We start from the raw sequence: 20,895 nt of genomic DNA on the forward strand, positions 1-20,895 counted from the left end.
TTTCAATTAAAGGACTTTTTTTCTGTGTGTCTACGTTTTTTTACAATATGACTATGGGGTTAGCAATGGGGGCGTCTTATTAAAGCCTCTCCATTACTAACCTCGGGAATTGATGTTACCTGACAATACAAAGGTGACATAAAACCCCCAACTATACCCCCACTTGCCACCACTACAGGGCAAGTGGGAAGAGCGAGGCTAAGTGCCAGAATTGGCACATCTGAGAGATGTACCTTTTCTGGGGTGGCTGAGAGCTGATGTTTTTAGCCTGGGGGCAGTATCCATGGCCCCTTCCTAGACTACTAATATCAGCCAGCAGCTATCTGCATAGCCTTTGCTGGTTATTAATTGTAGGGGGACCCTTCGTCATTTTTTTTAGGGTCCTCCATTTCATTTTAATAGCCAGTAAAGGCTAAGTATACAGCTGTAAGCTGTTATTAATAGCTTGGAAATCTCCATGGGTATTATCCCCTTCCCAGGCTATAAACATTGGTCCTCAGCCTTAGTCTTTCCCACTGCTGGTTATGAAAATTGTGTGGAAGCCAACTTCATTTTGTTCAGAAAAATAATCTTGTATTAATTAAACACATGTACAGTAAGCTGCACACACACTGTGCTAATTGTATTTGTCACAGACCTCTATATATCTGCCTATTCCATTTGTATTTACTGAGTGTAATCCAGCCCTTCTAACCTGTCAGCTCCTGCAGTGATTTTACAGAACATGGCAGATGAATTGCTGGCTTTTCTTTCTATGAATCTATGTAATATAAATACACACACATATATATATATATAGAGAGAGAGAGAGAGAGAGAGAAAAAACAGAGAAAAAATAGAGAAAAAACCAACCAGCACTCCTAATGTGAACACGTGCAAGCTGCAAGCTGCATCATTAGATAAAGAAGAACACAGCAGCACATGTACATGAATCTAGGCCATGTGAAAACACAGACAAATATTCAATATGAATTATACTTCTCAAAAATGTTTTTCATAAATTTTTTTTCAAAATTTGTTTTTCATAAAACTTACAGTTATAGATAAAATGAAGATTCTTAGCGCATAAATTGGCCAATTCATGTGTGCCCATCAACCACGGCAAGGTGATCTCCCTCTGATGGGTTCTACACTACCATACATGCCACTTTTGGGCCACCAGCCTACAACTCTGGACAAAACATGTCACTTCGGGCTAAACCTACAATTTATGGGCAGGTAGAGTAGATTACCACCACCTGCAAGGTCAATGGGAGGAGTGCACGATCAGTGGGGATACAGCTGCATCCATACATCAAATAGAGAAAAAAACAACCAGCACTCCTAATGTGAACACGTGCAAGCTGCAAGTATTTATATATATATATAAAAATATATATATATATATATATACATATAAAGAAAAAACTTTTTTTTCTCTAGCGATCAGTCCAATGGTAGAGTAAAATATACCTTTTATTTATCCATTAAAATGTTCCAGATTTCTTCAGTAACAATATTGATGCATTTATTACTTATGGACGACATGTTTCTACACCACATGTGTCTTCCTCCAGGTCCAAATGAGTACTGAATCAAGACCACATATGTAGTATAGGGGAAAAAAAGGCCCATATGAGTTACTGGGTGTCACAGGTGTGTATAGAGAATTCCAATAGATTGGACTGATCGATGGAGAAGTAAAAAGTTTTTTCTTTACATGTGTGGAATTATCCCAATCCGTTTCCTGTGCGAACTGTAACCACAGGTTGGATGTATTCCTGTTTTTTCAAAGCGGTGAGCTGGCTTTACCAATAATTATATATATATATATATATATATATTAATATATATATATATATATATATATATAGTGATGCAGTGAGCCATGCTGCAGCTAGGGGGTGCTGTGTGGGCTCCTCAGGATTTGCATGGAGGCGGAAATGGGTTTGTGAAACAGGGTCTGGCATGATTGTAAATGTGTCGCAGAGGGAGTCTTTGCTGTAAGCCAGTATTGTTGTTCTGGGACTTGTAGTTCCATAAGTGTTGTGTTCGTGTAGCTTTAATAGGAGGCCTACAGGGTTAGTCGGAAAGCTGGGCGGGTCTGACTAACCACACACACCTCCCGCCTGTGGGAATGGTTACAAGTATATAATGTGACCATGGTGTGATCACACGGAGAGTGTGTAAGGTCCTGGAAGGTCTATGTGTTGAAAGGTCCCAGGTGGGGACGGACTTCCTGAAAAGCACATGGTGAGGCCTTGGACCCGGAGGACTATGTGTTGGAAATTCCTGGGAGTAGAATTTCCTGAATAGCACATACTGTGTTGGAAGATACTGGGAGTAGAACTTCCTGAATAGTGCATGGAGAGGCCACGTATGTGCAGAGTCTGTGATGTCACTGCATTGAGGGAGCTACCGTCCAGGATGGTGATCCCAGTTCTGCAGATTCCCTGGGAGAGAGAGTACTGACAGGAGTCAGCTTGTGGAGCAGGAGCTCCTGGAAGGTAACCCAGAGTATGAGGAACTATGTGTACTGACAAGGGGGTCAGTTAATGAACTGTGCGGTGACCCACAGTAACTGGAAGGAAAGAGGTCCAGCCTGTTTAGAGACTGCAACCTAATGTTTTGTGTTGGTGCCTGTTGTGTTCCATGGACATTAATGAACTGCTTGGCGTGCGGTCGCCCACGGTAACTGGACAAAGAGGTCCAACATGTTTACGGACTGCGCTCACCCTCCCCCTGAAAACCTGGGCTTAAACACGAGTATATACCGTATTAAAAATGATATGTTAATATTGACTAAAATTAATTTAAGCATATTGGTTCATTCTTACACAACAATCATGGTCTCTCATTTGAATTACAATTACACATTTCTTCATTCTTAATGCACTAAAAAGCAGGTGCAAGACAGCAAAGTACCGGTTACAGAAAATAAAATCTGAAATCAGTGTCAGATGGTGAGCTTGCTTGTTTTTGCATCTCCTATATAATCCAGTGTTTTTCTGAAGCGAGGAATAATTGTTTTTTTTTTTAAATACAAAATATAATTTCCCAATATCCAGACATTTAACTGTGACTGTCTACTGCACAAAGTGTGTATGCTTTTTGTGCATGCACCTTCCAACATTTCTTATTAAGTCCTTTCTGGCATTTGTCAAAACGTAAGGATGGGGAAGCTGCTAGCAGCACCAGAACACCATCAGACAACTGTTCCTCCAACTTGCAAAAAGGAGGAATGCAGCATCATACTGTAGAGACCATTATTTATGCGAACCAAAGTTGATTATAAACACCCTTTAGCTGATGAGTGGGGTGCAGACTCAGAAAGGAGGAGGTAACAATCTCCAATGGATAACTGCTTCGAACAAAAAATCTTACCAGCACAATGTGAACAGATTCCTACTGCAATGAATACATAACTTGCTAAAAGGAAGAATACAGCAGCATTCTGTAGAAACCAATATATATGCAAACACAAACATCATCACTGCTTAGTAAACTTTAATAAAAAGTAAAAAAAATAAATTAAAAACATTACTTACAAAAGTGAAAGGTCTTAGTGCACATATTGGCCAATTCATGTGAGCCCATCAACCGCGACAAGGTGACACTTCTCTGATGGGTCCTGTGATTTAAAACATGCCTCTCTTGTGCTATAAGTCTACAGTGTGAATGGGCAAACATGCCTCTCCTGGGTTATAAACCTACACATTTAAGTAAGCTGATAGGAACCAAAGTTGATTATAAACACCCTTGGGCTGATGAGAGGGGTGCAGAGTCACAAAGGAGGCAGTAGCAACTGCCAGTGGATAACTGCTTTGTACAAAAAACCTGACCAGCACCTCCATACAGTGTGAACAGATTCCTACTGAAATGAATACATAACTTGCAAAAAGGAGGAACGCAAGTTTACTCAGCAATTATGATAGATTGTGTGTTTGCATATACTGTATATTGGTCTCTACAGAATGCTGCTGCGTTCCTCCTTTTTGCAACGTCGAGAGTTTGAGACCATGTTTTGTACGGAATGGTCTGCCTGATCACTAATGACTCAAGGCTCATTTAGATGCCAATTTCTTACAATCAAGTGCTAGTTGTAGTTTTCACCTAGTGGTCTGCGCAAAATCGCAGAGACACGACCCATATTGATCTGAATGTTTGATCAAAATCAAGTCTATAGGTCTGTGAAAAAAATCAGTCGATAATTGAATGACATCCAAGTGCGGTCTAATTTACAAAGACTGTTAGGCTGCCATCACACTAGCAGTATTTGGTCAGTATTTTACATCAGTATTTGTAAGCCAAAATCAGGAGTGGGTGATATTTGCAGAAGTGGTGCATATGTTTCTATTATACTTTTCCTCTAATTGTTCCACTCCTGGTTTTGGCTACAAATACTGATGTAAAATACTGACCAAATACTGCTAGTGTGACGGCAGCCAAAAACTGATGAAAATCAGACCAAATTTTAATGAACCCCTATCGAAAATCACTGACAAATCTTTATCCGATTTTCTCATATGCAAAAAAAAAGTGAAGTATGAATGAGCCCCAAGAAGAATAATTTGTATACCATTTTTTTTATTTTATTTAAAAAACATGAAAAGTCTGGCAGTGCACTGTATTCTTAAATTGCTTCCTACCGAGCTACCATCCATTTCTATGGTGGTCACTTTAATAATGCTACGGCTTTGTTTGTGTTAAAAAGATTGAAAGAGGTTTGATTCAGGCTAGGAGACCTCAGAAACACATTTTTTCAGGTTAATTCTCATACTTGCAAGTTTCAGCGAATACATTTTTTTAAAAAATGAGGCGAAACTGGTGAATTTAAATTTCAAAAGATTCAATAATTTTAATTCAGAATCTTTTCACTCAAACCCATTTATCAATCAGTTCAGCTTTTGATGAGCTATAATATGGTACTTGCATATCAGACTGCATGCACAGCATGGCAGGTTTCCTTTAAGAATGTTTTGCATAATTGAAGTCTTGCAGCTATAGTGGTTCATACCGCAATATATTTCATTCTGAAAATGTTTTTCTTGCTTTTAATGTGCAGTGATCCTATACAACATAATATAATGTAAGATGACCCTGCATACAGTTGGATTCAGTGGCACAACTAGAGTCTGATGGGCCCAGATACAAAATTTGGACCTGGGCCCTCACCTGCATGTTGGTTAGATATATGGGTCCTTGTAGCATTCTAGATCCTATAATAACATATTCGCCCCCCATGTAATAGTGTCCCCCGTCCTGGCTGTTTCCTGTAATAATCTCCTCATCGTGTCCCCACCCTGTAATAATGTCCCTCATCATGGGGCCCTTCTGGGTTTAATGTCACCCATTCTGAGCCTCTTTCAGCAATAACGTGCCACATCCTGTGAACTCTCCTGGTCTAATATTCCCTGTCCTGGGCCTCTTCCTGTTATGATGTCCTGCATCCTGGGCCCCATCCTGGTTTAATGTCCCCCATCATGAGACCTGTCCTAGTATAATCTTATAATATGTAATAATGTCCCCCATCCTATAACAATATCCCCCATCCTGGGACTCTTCCTGGTATAATGTCCCCCCATCCTCTAACAATGTTCTCTATCCTGGAATACTGTATTCTATCCTGTTTAATGACTCCTATCCTGGGCACTGTTCTGTTATAATGTTCTGCATCCTGGGCCCCTTCCTGGTCTAATGTCCCATTTTGTGGCATAACGTCCCCTATCAAGGGCCCTTTATTTCCTGGTATACGGTCTTCCATCCTGAGTCCTTTACTGAAATAATGTCCCCCATCCTGGCCCTTCCTGAAACAATGTCCCCATCCTGGTATTATGACTCCATCATGTGCTCCTTACTGGTATAGTTCTACAATATGTAATAATGTTCCCCATCCTATAACCATGTCTTTTATCCTGATATAATGTCTCTCTTCTTGGACCCCTGGTATAATTACCCTACCCTGGTATAATGCTCCTCATCCTGGACCCCTTCCTTGTATAATGTTCCCTATCCTGGGTATCTTCCTAATATAATTTTCTGCCTCTCATTTACAATATATTAAATTAATAAAATAAATGATTCTTCTTACCTTCCTCCACTCCCACAACATGCAGCATCCTCTTCGGTAGATGACTTCAGTCTGACGGTGCGGGCAGCACGTGATGTCACTGCCATGTATCTCTCATCACTGGCACGCTGATGTCAGCTGCAAGCCTCTGATTGGCAGTGCAAGGACCCGACTGTTTCCTGCACAGGAATATACATCCCCTGGAAAAAATTATGGAATCACTGGCCTTGGAGGATGTTCATTCAGTTGTTAAATTTTGTAGAAAAAAAACAGATCACAGACATGGCACAAAACTAAAGTCACTTCAAATGGAATCACCCTGTAAATTTTCAGACCCAAAATTAGACCTGCATCAAATTTGATCTGCTCGTTAGTCTGCATCTAAAAAGGAGTGATTACATCTTGGAGAGCTGTTGCACCAAGTAGACTCAAATGAATTATGGCTCCAACACTTGAGATGTTAATTGAAACAAAGGAGAGGATTAGCAAACTCTTTAAAGAGGGTAAATCATCACGCAATGTTGCAAAAGATGTTGGTTGTTCACAGTCAGCTGTGTCTAAAATCTGGACCAAATGCAAACAACATGGGAAGGCTGTTAAAGGCAAACATACTGGTAGACCAAGGAAGACATCAAAGAGTCAAGACCAAACACTTAAAGCAATATGTCTTCAAAACAGGAAATGCACAACAAAACAAATGAGGAACGAATGGTGTTATAATCTGGTGGTTAGAACAAATAGTGGACCTGGTAATTAGAGCACCAGAAAAGACCTGATAGCACATGAATACAGGACAAGCTCTTCGAAGTGGAACCTCTGCTGACCGCAATCCCTAATCCTATCACGTACACTAGAAATAGCCGTGGAGCGCTCCTATCATGACCTAGGCGCCTCGTCACAGCCTCAGAACTAGCTAGCCCTAGAGATAGGAAAAATAAGCCTATCTTGCCTCAGAGAAAATTCCCCAAAGGAAAAGGCAGCCCCCCACATATATTGACTGTGAGTAAGATGAAATCACAAACACAGAGATGAAGAGACTAACGGAGCGGAGGCGTCCCTCTGCGTCCCAGAGCTTCCAGCAAGCAAGGCAAAATTCACATAAGCATGCTGGACAGAAAAAATAGCAACCAAGAAAAAAGCAAAGCGAAACTTAGCTTCTGCTGGAGAAAACAGGTAACCAGTAAGATCCAGGAGCGAACTAGACCAATGCTACAACATTGACAGCTGGCATAGGACAAGGATCCAAGTGGAGTTAAATAGAGCAGCCCACTAACGAATTAGCCTCGTCACCTGTGGAAGGAAACTCAGAAACACCCACAGGCATCAGAGAAAGTCCATGGACAGAACCAGCCGAAGTACCATTCATGACCACAGGAGGGAGCCCGAAAACAGAATTCACAACAGAATGGGTGGAAACTGGAGTTAACGTCTGTGACTGAACTGTAAAAAACTGCCTAAAGGAAATGGGTTTTACATACTGGAAAGCCATCATTAACACCTAAACATAAAAAAACAAGGTTAAAATGCGCTAAGGAAAAGCAATCGTGGACTGTGGATGACTGCATTGGGCAAGGTGATGATGCTGGAACTTTTTTTTGGTGCAGTTCCAATGAGATTTATAAAGATGACTGCCTGAAGAGAACATGCAAACTTCCACAGTCATTGATGATATGGGGCTGCATGTCAGGTAAAGGCACTGGGAAGATGGCTGTCATTACATTTTCAACAAATGCACAAGTTTATGTTGATATTTTGGACACTTTTCTTATCCCATCAATTGAAAGGATTTGGCGATGATGAAATCATTTTTCAAGATGATAATGCATCCTGCCATAGAGCAAAAACTGTGCAAACATTCCTTGAAAAAAGACACATAAGGTCAATGTCATGGCCTGCAAATAATCTGGATCTCAATCCAATTGAAAATCTTTGGTGGAAGTTGAAGAAAATGGTCCATGACAAGGCTCCAACCTGCAAAGCTGATCTGGCAACAGCAATCAGAGAAAGTTGGAGCCTGATTGATGAAGAGTACTGTTTGACACTCATTATTTTGCCGCAGCACGAAACGGCTGTCGTCCGTTCATTGCTCACATTCTCCCCTGCTGAAGACTTGTATGTACCAATAAAGGACTGATTTTTTAGGACAGTGAGTGCCTTTAGTTTTTCTTCTACATTGGAACCTTTGCATACTGTTTTTCGGAAAGAGCACCCGTCCTTTTGGGGCAGTATTGGCATGCAGCTGTGTTTGTTGTGAGGTGCACTAGTTTCTCCTTGCAGTAGTGTGGATTTTTTCTTTTTCTACTTTCTTTGTTGACACTCATTAAGTCCATGCCTCAGAGACTGCAAGCTGTTATAAAAGACAGAGGTGGTCCAACAAAATACTAGTGATGTTTTGGAGTGTTTTTTTGTTTGTTTGTTTCCATAATATTTTCCTTAGAATTGAGTCCATAATTTTTTCCCTATGCTTGGCTTAAAAACGTAACCATTACTGATTACCACATGTTTTGTTCTTGATTTTTTTTAGTGTTTCTTAGGCTACTTTCACACTAGCGTTAACTGCAATCTGTCACAATGCGTCGTTTTGCAGAAAAAACGCATCCTGCAAAAGTGCTTGCAGGATGCGTTTTTCCCCATAGACTTGTATTGACGACGCATTGCGACGGATTGCCACACGTTGCATCCGTCGTGCGATGGATGCGTCGTGCTTTGGCGGACCGTCGGGAGCAAAAAACGCTACATGTAACGTTTTTTGCTCCTGACGGACCGCCTTTTCCGACCGCACATGCGTGGCAGGAACTCCGCCCCCACCTCCCCGCATCTCACAATTGGGCAGCGGATGTGCCGGAGAAATGCATCCGCTGCCTCCATTGTGCAGTGCGTTAAACGCTAGCGTTGGAATCTCTGCCCGACGCATTGCGACGGGGAGATTCCGACGCTAGTGTGAAAGTATCCTTAAAGCCAGAAAATTGCCATTTGAAATGACTTTAGTTTAGTGCCATGTCTGTGATTTGCTTTTTTTCTACAAAATTAAACAACTGAATGAACATCCTCCAAGATCAGTGATTCCATAATTTTTGCCAGGGGTTGTACTTCATCTTAATGTGCATCTTCGGATGCACATTCAGCAGAAATAGCCGCTTGCGTTGGCAGGCCCCCCACCCTATGCACCCTGGTTGGATGGTACCCCATATTTATTAATGACAGCTCTGTTTTTTCTTAAAGGGAACCTGTCACCCCGAAAATCGCGGGTGAGGTAAGCCCACTGGCATCAGGGGCTTATCTGCAGCATTCTGTAATGCTGTAGATAAGCCCCTGATGTTACCTGAAAAAGGAGAAAAAGACGTTATATTATACTCACCCAGGGGCGGTCCCGCTGCTGGTCAGGTCGGATGGGCATCTCCGGTCCGCTGCGGCGCCTCCCATCTTCATTACAAGACGTCCTCTTCTGATCTTCAGCCACGGCTCCGGCGCAGGCGTACTTTGCTCTGCCCTCTTGAGAGGGAGCAAAGTACGCCTGCGCAGGCACCGTGGCTGAAGATCAGAAGAGGACATCTTGTAATGAAGATGGGAGGCGCCGCAGCGGACCGGAGACGCCCGTTTGACCTGACCAGCAGCAGGACCACCCCTGGGTGAGTATAATATAACGTCTTTTTCTCCTTTTTCAGGTAACATCGGGGGCTTATCTACAGCATTACAGAATGCTGCAGATAAGCCCCTGATGCCGGTGGGCTTACCTCACCCGCGATTTTCGGGGTGACAGGTTCCCTTTAATGTTTCTATGTAAATAAATTTTTGATCCTATACAACCTTTAATGTGTAATAGATTTTATTACACCGTGTTCTATCTTTAGGCCACAACTCTTTACAGTGTTGCTTTAGTTGACACACTGACAAACGTGGGTCAAATGGCTTTAAATTCTGATGCAAATTAATAAGAAAATTCAACATTAGTAACGAAGATTAGAAGTTATTTTAGCTTATAAAGTACTAAGAAACATGTGTAAATACATTGCTAAATGTGTCTTATAATGCATATCGTTCTGATAAGTACTTCACCTTAGATATCCTTTGAGTATTTATATCTGTTTTTTTACAGGTCAAAACATTTGGCACCGAATTCAACAAGCAAAAAATGCTTGAATTTGGATAGTAGACATGATACTGAATATAATGAAGTTCTTGGTCTAATGTCTTTTTCGCATATGTTTCTGAATCAAGATGATGAAAGATTACCATCTGGCTTAGACTTTCTCAACTCCCAGGTGAAAAGAAATGCAACTCTAGACCCAGTGAGGAACTGCATAGAGGCAAAAGGTGTAACAGAGCCAAATCAAGAAAGCCAAAGTACTTTAGAAATAATTAAAGAACCCCAGAATGAACACGATAAGCTTTTTTTGCATCTCAAAGAGAACATAAGTAAAATAAAACCCTATGTTGCTGAAATGGGGAAGGAAATTCCTGTGCCTGACCAGTGTGTCATTGAAGGTAAGAGCCCTACAGCACTCTGAAGCACACATTACATTACAATCACTTTATGGAGCTGTTACCAGTATGATGGCTCACACATTATTATTATTATTATTATTATTATTATTTATTGTTATAGCGCCATTTATTCCATGGCGCTTTACATGTGAGGAGGGGTATACATAATGAAAACAAGTACAATAATCTTAAACAATACAAGTCATAACTGGTACAGGAGGAATGAGGACCCTGCCCGCGAGGGCTCACAATCTACAATTCCAATGCATCCTAATAAATCCCATTGACACATAATGGGATCTGTTAAGTTTTTGTTGGGGTTTGCGTCTTTTTGGTGTACTTTTCTCAAAAACATTTATATGATGTAATAAGTCAACTGTGGAGTAGAAGGTCGAAAAAATTCACAATATGGAACTATGAAATACTGAAGTGCATGGTAGTAGTTGTCAAGCTCATTCATTTCTATAATGCCTCTGTAAGGCTACTTTCACACAAAAGGTTTTTTCCGTCAGGCATCATCCAGCAAATTTTTGGAAAACTGGATCCAGCAAAAGATGCCGCAGGATCCGTTTTTTCCCCATAGAGTTGTATTAGGATGACCTTACGTTTTTATCCAGTTTTCACTGGATCCAGCAAAAATGTTGTTTCCAGCGTCTGGAAAAAACGTACATAGTAACGTTTTTTGTCTCCAGCGAAAAAGCTGGAAGGCTGGATTCGGCGCTTCTGGCTTCTTGATAGAATGGAAGCCTATGGGCGCTGGAAGGCGCCGAATCCTGAAAATGACGGATCCGGAGCCAGATTCTTTTTTTTTAATCTGAGCATGCTCAGGTAACATTGGCCAGCCCCGAATTAGGAAACGTATATAAAGCCAGCCAGGTAGACCTTCACTCAACCATTTACCAGCCAGCAAGAGACACAGAGAATATGCCGCCATCCAGAGCTGAACCTGCCGCCATCCAGAGCTGAACCTGCTGCCATCCAGAACTGAACCTGCTGCCAGCCAGAGCCGGAGCCTCCAGCCACCAGAGCTGAACCTGCCACAGCCAGCCAGCCAGCTACAGCCACAGCCAGCAGCCAGCCAGCTACAGCCACAGCCAGCCAGCTACAGCCACAGCCAGCAGCCAGCCAGCTACAGCCACAGCCAACCAGCCACAGCCAGCCAGCAGCAGCAATCCATATGTTCTTCTGGGAGCTCTCCCTCACATCGTCAGCACTGTGAGGTAAATATATATCTTTTTTTTTTCTTTTTGGTGATGTTCACCTAACAATATGCTTTAATTCTTAACAGGAACCTGCAGCGTCAGAGGTGCTTCTAGAAGGAGGCGGAAGGGGTGGAGAGATACCCGGAGCGGGCGAGCATGTAGTAAGTATTTAAATGCATCGCAGAAGCACATCATTACAGACACCACAGTGCTGTACACACAACACATAACAGATCATTACAGACATCACTGAACATACAACACATAAGCCAACCTCCAAGCACATAATATTTTTTTTCTTTTAGTCTTCCGATTCTGGGGCTCGATCCAGAGGTCCCCAAAACGCCTCCCAGGGTCGTCGGCGTGAGCGTCGTGGCGGTCACCACCGAGTAAGTATTTTTATTTATTTTTTTCCTTTTTCCCCCTTTTTTTTGTATCTGAGTTTAATGTCTTTGTTTTTTTTCTTTTTTAACAGACTTCACAGCAGGCTCCTGACTTGGATGGTGACCTCCTCATTGATCTAGTTTGAGAGCGGGAGCCGCTGAGGACCATGGGTGACCACCGCCGTGCTAATCTTGGTATTACCTGATGGCTCTGGGAAGAAGTCTGCGATCAGCTTGTGGACCACTGGGAGGACCTCGATGTTCGGGCCCAGAATCAAGCACGTAAGTATTCACAGTTCATTTATGTTGCTGGATGTAATGTGTTGTATACTGACCAATTTGTGTTTTCATTTTACAGGCGAAAGAATTGTCAAGCAGAGGCGGTCAATCAGGGATCGCTTTAAGAAGGAATTCAACAAACAGATGCAGGCCCCAAGTTGATCCAGAGGACACAGTAGCAGATATAAATATGCCCGAGCCCTGCCGTTCCTCAGGACAACGATGGTGAGCAGAAGGTAAATATTACCCCCCATTTTAACATGTTTACATGTCTAATCTTATTTTTTCTGAAGCGATCCCTCAAGGGTCCGCCACCGAGGGACACTCCGACAGACCCGACCCCTCTGCACATTCCCAGCCTTCCCTGACATGCAATCCCTCGGTCACTTCCACCAGCGCTGGAGCATTGTGGCCGACTGCGTTACATGAAGCTGCTGGTGAGGATATAGCTTTTCCTTTACCCCACCCCTCTGATGCTGCCACCTCTAGAGCACCTGTGGATTCTGGGCAGCAGTGCCAGAGGGGTCAGGTACAGAGCTATGCCCCCAAGTTCTTGCATCTGAATGCATCCTTCCAGAACTGTCTGAAACTGTTGTCTAAGCAAATGACTGCAGGTTTTAATTTGCTCAGCAACAATATTCTGGAGTTGCACTCGCGTCCAGGCTCGGACTGGCCCACCGGAGAACCGGAGGATCCTCCCGTGGGCCCTGGCACTGACACCTGCTGGCAGGGCCCCCACTGCTCCAGGGCCCCCACTGCTCCAGCCTCCAGGGCCCCCCCGCCGCCCGGCTTGAAGAAGATACTCACCCTGCTCCAGCGATGGTCTCGGCGTCTGCACTGCAGCTCGTCCTGAACGAGCGGTCACATGACACCACTCATTAAGGCCATGATTATGCGCATATTCATGACCTTAAATGAGTGGTGTCACATGACCGCTCAAGCAGGAAGAAGGTGCTGCGCCGGCGCCGCCGCTTGGAGTCGGGACAGAACGCGAGGGATGTCGGCACGGCCGTGCAGTGGGACAGGTGAGTATGAGGGACAGGGGGGGGATGAAGGAGGACATAAGCTGGCGCGCCGAGCAGGAGCGGGTGCGGAGAGATAAGCCATGCATACAGTAACAGGGGGAATATGAGCCATGCATACAGGAGGGAATATGAGCCATGCATACAGGGGGGGAATGTAAGCCATGCATACAGGGGGGGAATATAAGCCATGCATACAGTAACAGGGGGGAATATAAGCCATGCATACAGGGGCGGAATATGAGCCATGCATACAGGGGGGAATATAAGCCATGCATACAGGGGGGAATATAAGCCATGCATACAGGGGGGAATATAAGCCATGCATACAGGGGCGGAATATAAGCCATGCATACAGGGGCAGAATATAAGCCATGCATACAGGATCAGAATAAAAGCCATGCATACAGGGGCGGAATATAAGCCATGCATACAGGGGCGAAATATAAGCCATGCATACAGGGGGGAATATAAGCCATGCATACAGGGAGGAATATAAGCCATGCATACAGGGGGGAATATAAGCCATGCATACAGGGCGGAATATGAGCCATGCATACAGGGGGGAATATAAGCCATGCATACAGGGGGGAATATAAGCCATGCATACAGGGGGGAATATAAGCCATGCATACAGGGGGGAATATAAGCCATGCATACAGGGGGAAATATGAGTCATGCATACAGGGGGTGGATATGAGCCTTGCATACAGGAGGGGGGAATATGAGCCATGCATACGGGGGTAATATGAGCCATGCATACAAGTGGGGGGGATATGAGCCATGCATACGGGGGGGAATATGAGCCATGCATACAGGAGGGGTGAATATGAGCCATGCCTACAGGTGGGGGGGGAATATGAGCCATGCATACAGGAGGGGAGAATATGAGCCATGTCTACAGGTGGGGGGGAATATGAGCCATGCATACATGGGGAGATATGAGTCATGCATACAGGGGGGTAATATGAGCTATGTATATGGGATGGGAGGGAGATGAGCCATGCATACAGGAGGGGGGTCATTATACAGTATTGAGCATCATGTGTGAGCATCATGTGTGGCCGTTATACAGTATGGAGCATCATGTGTGGCCATTATACAGTATGGAGCATCATGTGTGGCCATTATACAGTATGGAGCATCATGTGGGGCCATTATACAGTATGGAGAACTGTGTGGCCGTTATACAGTATGGAGCACAATGTGTGGGTGGTCATTATACAGTATGGAGCACTGTCTGGCCATTATACAGTATGGAGCAATGTGTGGCCATTATACACTATGGAGCATCATGTGTGGCCATTATACACTATGGAGCATCATGTGCGGCCATTATACAGTATTGAGCATCATGTGTGGCCGTTATACAGTATGGAGAACTGTGTGGCCATTATACAGTATGGAGCATCATGTGTGGTGGCAGTTATACAGTATTGAGCATCATGTGTGGCCATTATACAGTATGGAGCACTATGTGGCCATATTTTTGTGTGCTTATAATTATTGTATATAAAACAGTGCGATCAGCAGTGCTAAATGGCCGCGGTTGGGACGTGGATATGGGTGTGACTAGTTGTGAAATGGGTGTGGTCAGAGGCGTGGCCTAAAATTTGCCGCGGCGCGCTATGCGCGCCGCAAACTTTATACCTGTAACAACTCTGCTGGCATCACAGCATGGCCTCACATCTCTCACACAATCTTACCCACTGCTCCAGGCCATGATGTGCTTTCTCTTTAATGCCAGCTCCATGTTCTGTGTCTTTGCTCTCTGCATGCCTCATGGCTATGTGTATAGGGGGCCGGCGCCTGAACTCTCTGGTTCTTATAGGAATCAGGTGCACCTGTCCAATCAATTCCTGACCAATTACCAAGAGGCCTCCTGTATATAGTGCAGCTCCACCCTATGGTCTGGGCCTGTGCAATGTGTTAGCTCAGTTAGTGTTTAGCTGCTGAGTTTGCCTGGCCTTGCTCTGAGTTACTCTCTCTGAGCTTTTCTCTGTGCTATTGCCTTGATCTTGTAGTCCGCCCTCCAGTAGGCAGAATATCCTGGTCCCTGTGTCTTTGTCCTTGTGTCTTGTTCTATTGCCTTGTCTGTACTTTGTCTTTTCTCGGTCTCCTTGTCTGTGGCTTTCTTCCCTGCTTTCTTTCCTTGTGTTTTCTGTCTGCTTTCTGCTTTCACTCCGCACTCTTGCGGCTCTGCACTCAGACCTTGCTTCGCACTCTTTGGCTTTGCTCTGTGGCTCCGCTCTTTGCGGTCCTATCTGGCCCCGCTCTTTGCGGTACTATCTGGCTCCGCCCCCTGTGTTTCTGCACTTGGCTCCATCTCTGCTCTTGGCTCTGCCTCCAGCGTCTCCGCTCTTGGCTCCGCCTCCAGCGTCTCCGCTCTTGGCTCCGCCTCCAGCTTCTCCGCTCTTGGCTCCGCCTCCAGCGTCTCCGCTCTTGGCTCCGCCTCCAGCGTCTCCGTCCTTGGCTCTGCCTTCTCCTTCTCTTCTCTTAGTTCCACCTTCTACTTGTTACTTGCATCTTCTGTGTGTACAGGTCCCTACCTGTTCCTTCTTTCTCCTTTCCTTCTGGCTTGTTTCCGTACCTTCATCTACTGTGTGTACAGGTCCCTACCTGTTCCTTCATCACACTCACAATAGGACTGCACTCGGGTGTCATCAGAGTGCAGCCTGATTCATACACCACAGAAACCAGTCCTGTGTATCCTGTGTTCCTGCCAGTCCTGCCGTTCCTGCCCTGCATTCCAGTCCTGTGTTCTCTGCAGTGCCTCCCAATCCTGTGTTCCTGTCAGTCCTGCTGTTCCTGCCCTGCCTTCCAGTCCTGTGTTCCTGCTGTCCTAGCCAGTCCTGTTTCCTGCCGTGTCTCTGCCAGCCCTGAGTTCTCTGCCGTGTCTCTGCCAGCCCTGTCTCAGCCGTGCCAGCCTACTCGTCTGTGTTCCAGCCGTGCTCTTCTGCCAGTCTTGCCTAATGCCCGCACCAATCCAGGTGTTCCTGTCTCCCAAGTGGGATCAGCAACCACAGCCAGACACCACCCTGGAGTAGCACCTGGCAGCTGCCTGCTGCACAAGCCTGTCCTCACCATCAGAGGCTCCAGTGAAAACCCAGGCAGCTGTCATAGTCACGCCCCTTCCAGGGTAGTCTAGTTTGTGGCACAGTGGGGCCACAAACCCCCCGAGCTCACGCCCACCAGTCAGGGCGTGAGCGTGACAATACCTCCTTCCTTTCTTCAAAAGTTGGGAGGTATGGTACCGCATCTGCCAGATCATGGCAAGTGCCGTAAATCCCATAGGGAATGAATGAGGCCGAACGCAGTGTTGCCATAAGTGATCCGTTACGCGGCAGATGCAGAAAAACTGCCGGATCTGCTGCAAAAGGCGACTTTCACATCAGTGATTCTTGCCAAAGTCACTGTCGATAGTGTCATACTCACCAAAGGGGGAGGCAGCGCTAAAAGTGCCTAGGGCAGCAGAAACTCTAAATACGGCCCTGGGGGGCTACATTATATTCTGTGGGGGGACTGCATTATACTCAGGGTACTACATTGTATTATGGGGGGCTACATCATACTATATGAGGGGTTACAGTATACTATATGGGGGCTGCATTATATTCTGTGGTGGGGCTGCATTATTCTCTCAGGGAACTACATAATATTATGGGGGCTACATCATACTATATGAGGGGGCTACTGTATACTCTATGGGGGGCTGCATTATATTCTGTGGTGGAACTGCATTCTCTCAGGGGACTACATTTTATTCTGTGGTGGGTGGCATTATACTATATGAGGGGGGGGCTGCATTATACCCTATGGGTGCTACATTATATCCTATGGTGGGGACTGCGTCATACCTGAGAGGGTTGCATTATATTTTGTGGGGTGCTGCATTATATTCTATGAGAGGGGACTGAATTATATTTTATGAGGGGGCTACATTATATTCTGTGAGGGGGCTACCCCAACCCTTGCTACATTATTAAGACATGAACTACCTTATATTATACCCTGATATTAGCGCTTTTTACCGCACAATTGGTGGTCTTGTATCTATTTCTATGTAGCTACTGTACATAGTGGGCCCCAAGAATGATTTTCTCTGGTGGGCCCAAGGTGCTCCAGTCCGACGCTGCTCGCGTCTAGATAGGATGCATTCAGATGCAAGTCGATCGCCTAACCACTCATTTTTCCAGGTGGTTGTCGAGCGCATAGACAACCTATCTCCTGACCAGCAGATGCATGTAATGCAAGCCTGTCAGTTTGCTCTAGCGCAGGTTATCTCCCAAGACCTTCCACCCGCCCCGGTAGTTGCTCCTGCGCCGGCCCCCTCGAGCCACTGTCCCTCTGCCACCCTGTTGTGAATTCTGTGGCTGAATTCACTCCTGTGGTCACAAGTGGTATTGCAGCCTCTGGGCTTCCTCCCTCAGGTGTTTTGGTGAGCTCGTTGGCTGCCTTGCTATTTAACTCCACCTGAGTCTGTCTTCCTTGCTCCTTGTCAATGTTCCAGTGTTGGATCTGAGCTACTGCATCTTTCCTGTGGCCTGCTGCTCTGCTAGATAAGTGTTACTTTGTTTTTGTTTCCGTTTTTTCTGTCCAGCTGTGCTATTCTCTTTTGCTGGAAGCTCTGAGACGCAAAGGGTGCACCGCCGTGCCGTTAGTTCGGCACGGTGGGTCTTTTTGCCCCCCTTTGCGTGGTTCTGCTTTAGGGTTTTTTGTAGACTGCATAGTTCTCTTTGCTATCCTCGCTCTGTCTAGAATATCGGGCCTCACTTTGCTGAATCTATTTCATTCCTACGTTTTGTCTTTTCATCTTGCTAACAGTCATTATATGTAGGGGGGCTGCCTATTCCTTTGGGGTATTTCTCTGAGGCAAGTCAGGCTTGTATTTCTATCTTCAGGCTAGTCAGCTCCTCAGGCAGTGCCGAGTTGCATAGGTAGTGTTAGGCGCAATCCACTGCTGCTTTTAGTTGTGTGAGGATAGGTTCAGGTTTGCAGTCTGCAGAGATTCCACGTCTCAGAGCTTGTTCTATTGTTTTTGGGTTATTGCCATATCACTGTATGTGCGCTGATTACTGCACACTGTGTTGCCTGATAGCACTGCATAACAGTACAAGGAGCCCAAACCAATGATTCTCAATAGAGGGAAAAAAGAAGTCCTGACATCATTTTTTTTTCCTCAGCTCTGTCTTCAGTTTTTTTTTTTTTTCCCCTAGACATTAGAGTGCTTCAGGACACAGCTGTGGACATGGATATTCAGGCTCTGTGCTCCTCAATGGATAATCTCGTTATAAATGTACAAAAGATTCAAGATACAATTGATCAGAAATCTATGCTAGAACCAAGAATTCCTATTCCTGATTTGTTTTTTGGTGACAGAACTAAGTTCCTGAGCTTCAAAAATAATTGTAAGCTATTTCTGGCCTTGAAACCTCATTCTTCTGGTAATCCTATTCAACAGGTTTTGATTATTATTTCTTTTTTGCGCGGCGACCCACAGGACTGGGCGTTTTCTCTTGCGCCAGGAGACCCTGCATTGAGTAATGTTGATGCGTTTTTCCAGGCGCTTGGATTGCTTTACGATGAGCCTAATTCAGTGGATCAGGCTGAGAAAAATTTGCTGGCTTTATGCCAGGGTCAGGATGATGTAGAAGTATATTGTCAGAAATTTAGGAAGTGGTCAGTACTCACTCTGTGGAATGAATCTGCACTGGCGGCTTGGTTCAGAAAGGGTCTCTCTGAGGCTCTTAAGGATGTCATGGTGGGATTTCCTATGCCTGCTGGTTTGAATGAGTCTATGTCCTTGGCCATTCAGATCGGTCGTCGCTTGCGCGAGCGTAAATCTGTGCACCATCTGGCGGTATTGTCTGAGAGTAAACCTGAGCCTATGCAGTGCGACAGGACTATGACTAAAGTTGAACGGCAAGAACACAGACATCTGAACAGGCTGTGTTTCTACTGTGGTGATTCCACTCATTCTATTTCTAATTGTCCTAAGCGCACTAGGCGGTTCGATAGCTCTGCCGTCATTGGTACTGCAAATTCCTTCTGTCCATTACCTTGATATGCTCTTTGTCATCGTATTCTGTCATGGCGTTTGTGGATTCAGGCGCTGCCCTGAATCTGATGGATTTGGATTATGCTAAACGTTGTGGATTTTTCTTGGAGCCTTTGCGGTGTCCTATTCCGTTGAGAGGAATTGATGCTACACCTTTGGCCAAGAATAAGCCTCAGTACTGGGCCCAGCTGACCATGTGCTTGGCTCCTGCACATCAGGAAGTTATTCGCTTTCTGGTACTGCATAATCTGCATGATGTGGTTGTGTTGGCGTTGCCATGGCTACAAACCCATAATCCAGTATTAGATTGGAACTCTATGTCGGTAACCAGCTGGGGTTGTCAGGGAGTACATAGTGATGTTCCATTTTTGTCTATTTCGTCATCCATTCCTTCTGACATCCCAGAGTTCTTGTCTGACTTTCAGGATGTATTTGAAGAGCCCAAGTCTGATGCCCTACCTCCGCATAGGAATTGTGATTGTGCTATCAATTTGATTCCTGGTAGTAAATTCCCTAAGGGTCGTTTATTTAATTTGTCCGTGCCTGAACACACCGCTATGCGCAGTTATGTGAAAGAATCCCTGGAGAAGGGACATATTCGCCCATCGTCATCACCATTGGGAGCAGGGTTCTTTTTTGTAGCCAAAAAGGATGGTTCGCTAAGACCGTGTATTGATTACCGCCTTCTTAATAAGATCACTGTTAAGTTTCAGTATCCCTTGCCATTGATATCTGACTTGTTTGCTCGGATTAAGGGGGCTAGTTGGTTTACTAAGATTGATCTTCGTGGTGGGTATAATCTGGTGAGAATCAGGCAGGGAGATGAATGGAAAACGGCATTTAATACGCCCGAGGGTCATTTTGAGTATCTGGTGATGCCGTTCGGACTTGCCAATGCTCCATCTGTTTTTCAGTCTTTTATGCATGACATTTTCCGTGAGTATCTGGATAAATTCCTGATTGTTTACTTGGATGACATTTTGATCTTCTCTGATGATTGGGAGTCTCATGTGAAGCAAGTCAGAATGGTTTTCCAGGTACTGCGTGCTAATTCCTTGTTCGTGAAGGGATCAAAGTGTCTCTTCGGTGTGCAGAAAGTTTCATTTTTGGGGTTCATCTTTTCCCCTTCTACTATCGAGATGGATCCGGTTAAGGTCCAGGCCATCCAGGATTGGACTCAGCCGACATCTCTGAAAAGTCTGCAGAAATTCCTGGGCTTTGCTAATTTTTATCGTCGCTTCATCTGTAATTTTTCTAGCATTGCCAGACCATTGACCGATTTGACCAAGAAGGGTGCTGATTTGGTTAATTGGTCTTCTGCTGCCGTGGAAGCTTTTCAGGAGTTGAAGCGTCGTTTTTGCTGTGCCCCTGTGTTGTGTCAACCAGATGTTTCTCTTCCGTTCCAGGTCGAGGTTGA

At 44.8% G+C, this 20,895-nt stretch overlaps 1 protein-coding gene across 1 annotated transcript in view; it reads left to right on the plus strand.

The window, feature by feature from the left end:
- The window catches only part of VEPH1 (ventricular zone expressed PH domain containing 1), an 881,348-nt gene that overhangs the window by 397,049 nt on the left and 463,404 nt on the right, over positions 1-20,895 (plus strand). The window contains exon 8 of the mRNA XM_069726749.1: positions 10,146-10,534. Within this exon, the coding sequence (XP_069582850.1) occupies positions 10,146-10,534 (389 nt within the window). The remainder of the gene's footprint in view (positions 1-10,145; positions 10,535-20,895) is intronic.

This window comes from Ranitomeya imitator, chromosome 5, assembly GCF_032444005.1.
Source record: "Ranitomeya imitator isolate aRanImi1 chromosome 5, aRanImi1.pri, whole genome shotgun sequence".
NCBI lineage: Eukaryota > Metazoa > Chordata > Amphibia > Anura > Dendrobatidae > Ranitomeya > Ranitomeya imitator.